Source organism: Ixodes scapularis, unplaced genomic scaffold (assembly GCF_016920785.2).
Source record: "Ixodes scapularis isolate PalLabHiFi unplaced genomic scaffold, ASM1692078v2 PGA_scaffold9__187_contigs__length_104089568, whole genome shotgun sequence".
Taxonomy (NCBI): domain Eukaryota; kingdom Metazoa; phylum Arthropoda; class Arachnida; order Ixodida; family Ixodidae; genus Ixodes; species Ixodes scapularis.
Window position 1 is genome coordinate 71,474,759 of NW_024609884.1, and position 3,265 is coordinate 71,478,023.

The 3,265-nt window shown below is 41.7% G+C and overlaps 1 protein-coding gene across 1 annotated transcript; it reads right to left on the reverse strand.

Annotated features, from left to right (window-relative positions):
• Positions 1-2,044: 2,044 nt before the first annotated feature.
• On the reverse strand, positions 2,045-3,265 carry LOC120837993. The gene has a single exon (XM_040207703.1). It carries the CDS (start codon positions 3,263-3,265, stop codon positions 2,315-2,317), a length of 951 nt encoding a protein of 316 aa, XP_040063637.1. The 3' UTR covers positions 2,045-2,314.

Genomic DNA, 3,265 nt, shown 5'->3' on the forward strand with positions numbered 1-3,265 from the left:
CCTTAAGTGTTACTGTGTCCACGTGTTTGGCCCAGGAAAGAGTGCTGCTAAAATAGACACCTAAATACTTTACCTCCGTAACCTCTTTAAGGTCAGTGCCGTTTAGATTGTACCTTGATAGAAAAGGGTTGCGTTTTTTGGTAAACCGAATATAATTGCATTTATTAATGTTTAGGCACATTCCCCACCTGTTACACCACGCCGCCACTGTTTCAAGGTCAGTCTGGAGTAAGTAGGAATGATCGTCGTTGCAAACTTGCCGGTAGATAACGCAATCATCCGCGTATAAACGAATACTAGATGTTAAGTTTTGAGGAACGTCATTAATATAAATTAAAAAGAGAAGAGGTCCAAGTACGCTCCCCTGGGGAACTCCTGACGTAACCGCTGCGTACGGGGATTTAACACCATTGACAACTACACACTGAGTACGATCAGTTAAATAATCTTTCAGCCACTTGATAAGATAACCAGGTAACCCCAAGGATGACAATTTGTGGATAAGAAGGGAGTGGGGCACTTTGTCAAAAGCTTTTTGGAAGTCTAAAAGCAAGCAGTCAGTTTGTATATTTTTATCGAATGAGAGAGAAATATCATGGACAAATTCAATCAACTGCGTAGAGCACGACAGACCCGAGCGAAAACCATGCTGCTGCGGGGTAAAATAATTATTTAACTCTAGATGAGATACAATATTTGAGTATATGATGTGTTCTAGCAGTTTGGAACAAACACTAGTCAGCGATATTGGCCTGTAATTAGATACCTCGCGTTTAAGACCTGCCTTATGGACGGGTGCAATAATAGCAGTCTTCCAATCCGACGGCAGCTTGCTCGAGAAAAGCGATTTGTTAAACAATATAACTAGGAAGGACGTAATCGCGGTAGCACACGATTTTAACACGTGGTTAGGGATTCCATCGGGTCCTGTGGCTGAATGAGGTTTTAAATTACAAAGAAGTTTAAGTACACCATTATCCTCAATTACAAATTCTGGCATCCCATTAAGTTTTGACATAGATGGGGCCAATTCGTCTGTCTCTGCTGGACTAGAAAAAACAGACTGAAAAAAATTATTGAAGCAAACCGCTCTCTCTAAGTCGTCCGAAGTCAATTCATTGTTCTGAAGTATTGGGGGTATACCTATGCTTTCGTTATTACCCGTTCTTTTCACAATTTTCCATAATTCTTTTGGGTTGTTAAGCAACCTGGGACCCAGGGTAGAGAAGAAATGCAGTTCAGCTTCCTTAACCTCTTTTTTAAAGGCGTAATCGAGGCATTTTAGTTCACTTTTCGTTGCCGGGTTTTTTGTTTTTTTATACTTAAGAAACAGACGTCGTTTCTTATTTAGGAGGCAACGCAAGCTTTTGTTTATCCATGGTTTATCGTGTCTACGCCTTCCTGATAACATTTTACAGGGAACATATTTATCGATAAGAGCCATAAGTACACTTTTAAACAACAACCACAAATCTTCAATGTCAAGTGACGTACATGAGCATTCAAACTCGGGGAGGAAAGCCAACAGGTCAAAAGACAAGTTATCATAATCACCCCGATCGAAAACATACACTTTTTTGGGGCGTGACTTGATGATGACATCGCGCCTACAAGTTATTTGTGTAACTACAACTTCATGGTCACTGAGGCCCGGTGTCGTCATTACTGAGGACACACAAGAAGGACGATTTGTAAAAAAAAGATCTAGAATAGATTCCCGTGCACTATATCTTGTTGGAAGGGACACGAACTGTTGCAACTCATGAGTGTTTATCAGTTCGTCAAACGTGGTATAAAGAGAGAGTGAATTACGCAAATTAGGTATATTTTCCACCCAATCTATATCGGGAAGATTAAAGTCTCCACTAAGTATGACGTCATCAGGGGTTATTGCTGACAAAGTATTAGATAAACACAAAAGGGGATCCAGTGCATTATTACCCGGTGGTCTATAAAATGAGCCGACTGTGAGAAATTTCGAGCCTCGCAGTTTGATTTTACACCAAACAGATTCGCAAATACTGTCGTGAAATTCAAGGGCTGTGCTTGGTAGGTCTGTAGACACAAGTAAGAACACACCCCCGCCCCTTAGATTTCTATCTTTGCGGTAGACCTCATAGTTAGCTGGAAATATTTCAGAACTGTCTATAGAACCATCAAGCCACGACTCCGTACCAATAACCACATCAGCCTGTGTTGAATTCAGAAGAAAGGCAAGTTCGTCTTTTTTGTTTTTAACACTTCTGCAGTTGACAGTTATGAAGACTAGTTTTTGAAAGCTAAGTTCTCCATTTCCGCTTGTATACTTTGGTGGTTACCGGGCACTTTCGAACACAGTGTCATTATCTGGATCGTACATATACGTTTTGTTGCCTATAGTTAACTTGTTGTATCGCAATTTAAATTGCGCGTTCTGCTCACTGGCGTAGTCTAGAAGTCTGCGTCTTGCAAACTGTACTGCAGGGGAAAAATCGTCGCTTATAGAAAAACCACTTCGTTTTAGTTTGAAGGCCTTGGAAAGAACCCTTTGCTTGTCTTTAAATGACAGGAACTTCGAAATCAAAGGGCGGTTTTTATCAGCAGCAAAGCGGCCAATCCTGTGCGCTCGTTCAATGCTAGTAGCTTCAAGGTGTATATCGAGCTTATCGGCGAAAAAAGATAAAGCCTTAGCCTCTGAAGCTTCCCAGGTTTCAGCCGCCACGTCGGGCAAACCGTAGATGAGCAGGTTGTTTCTCCGAGATTGATTTTCCAGTTCTTCTTGACGTAAAGCTGTTGTTCTAAGCTGCGTATCGAGTTCCCGATTTGACGCTTTAAGTTCTTCAAATTCTCCCCTCAGTGGTTTAATTGCAGCCACATCGCTCTCAATTATGGCTATACGAGAAAATAAGCCCTCCAGTTTTCTTTCGAATGTGGTTTGCAAATCTTTGATGGCTTTCAGTTCGTTTATTACAGTCTTTTGTCCTTCGTGCATACTAGGAATTAGTTGCATTGCTTCAACTAGCTGATTTTCTTGCGCGGCAGAAAGAGGGCCGGGATTTAATTCAACGTCACCGCACAGCAGTAGCAATAAGAAATAGAAAGCGTAATTGTGCAACAACACGAAACCTCTCCGAAATCGGCAGGTCAAGCCGCGTGATCTAACGTTAGCAAATACAACATGGGGTGGAACCGGCAGAAGAGCAAAACGACATTTAGAACATTTAGAGAAGCTGGCACCAACCTGCATGAGCAGCAGAAAACGAATATGCGTGAAGGGCACCGCCAT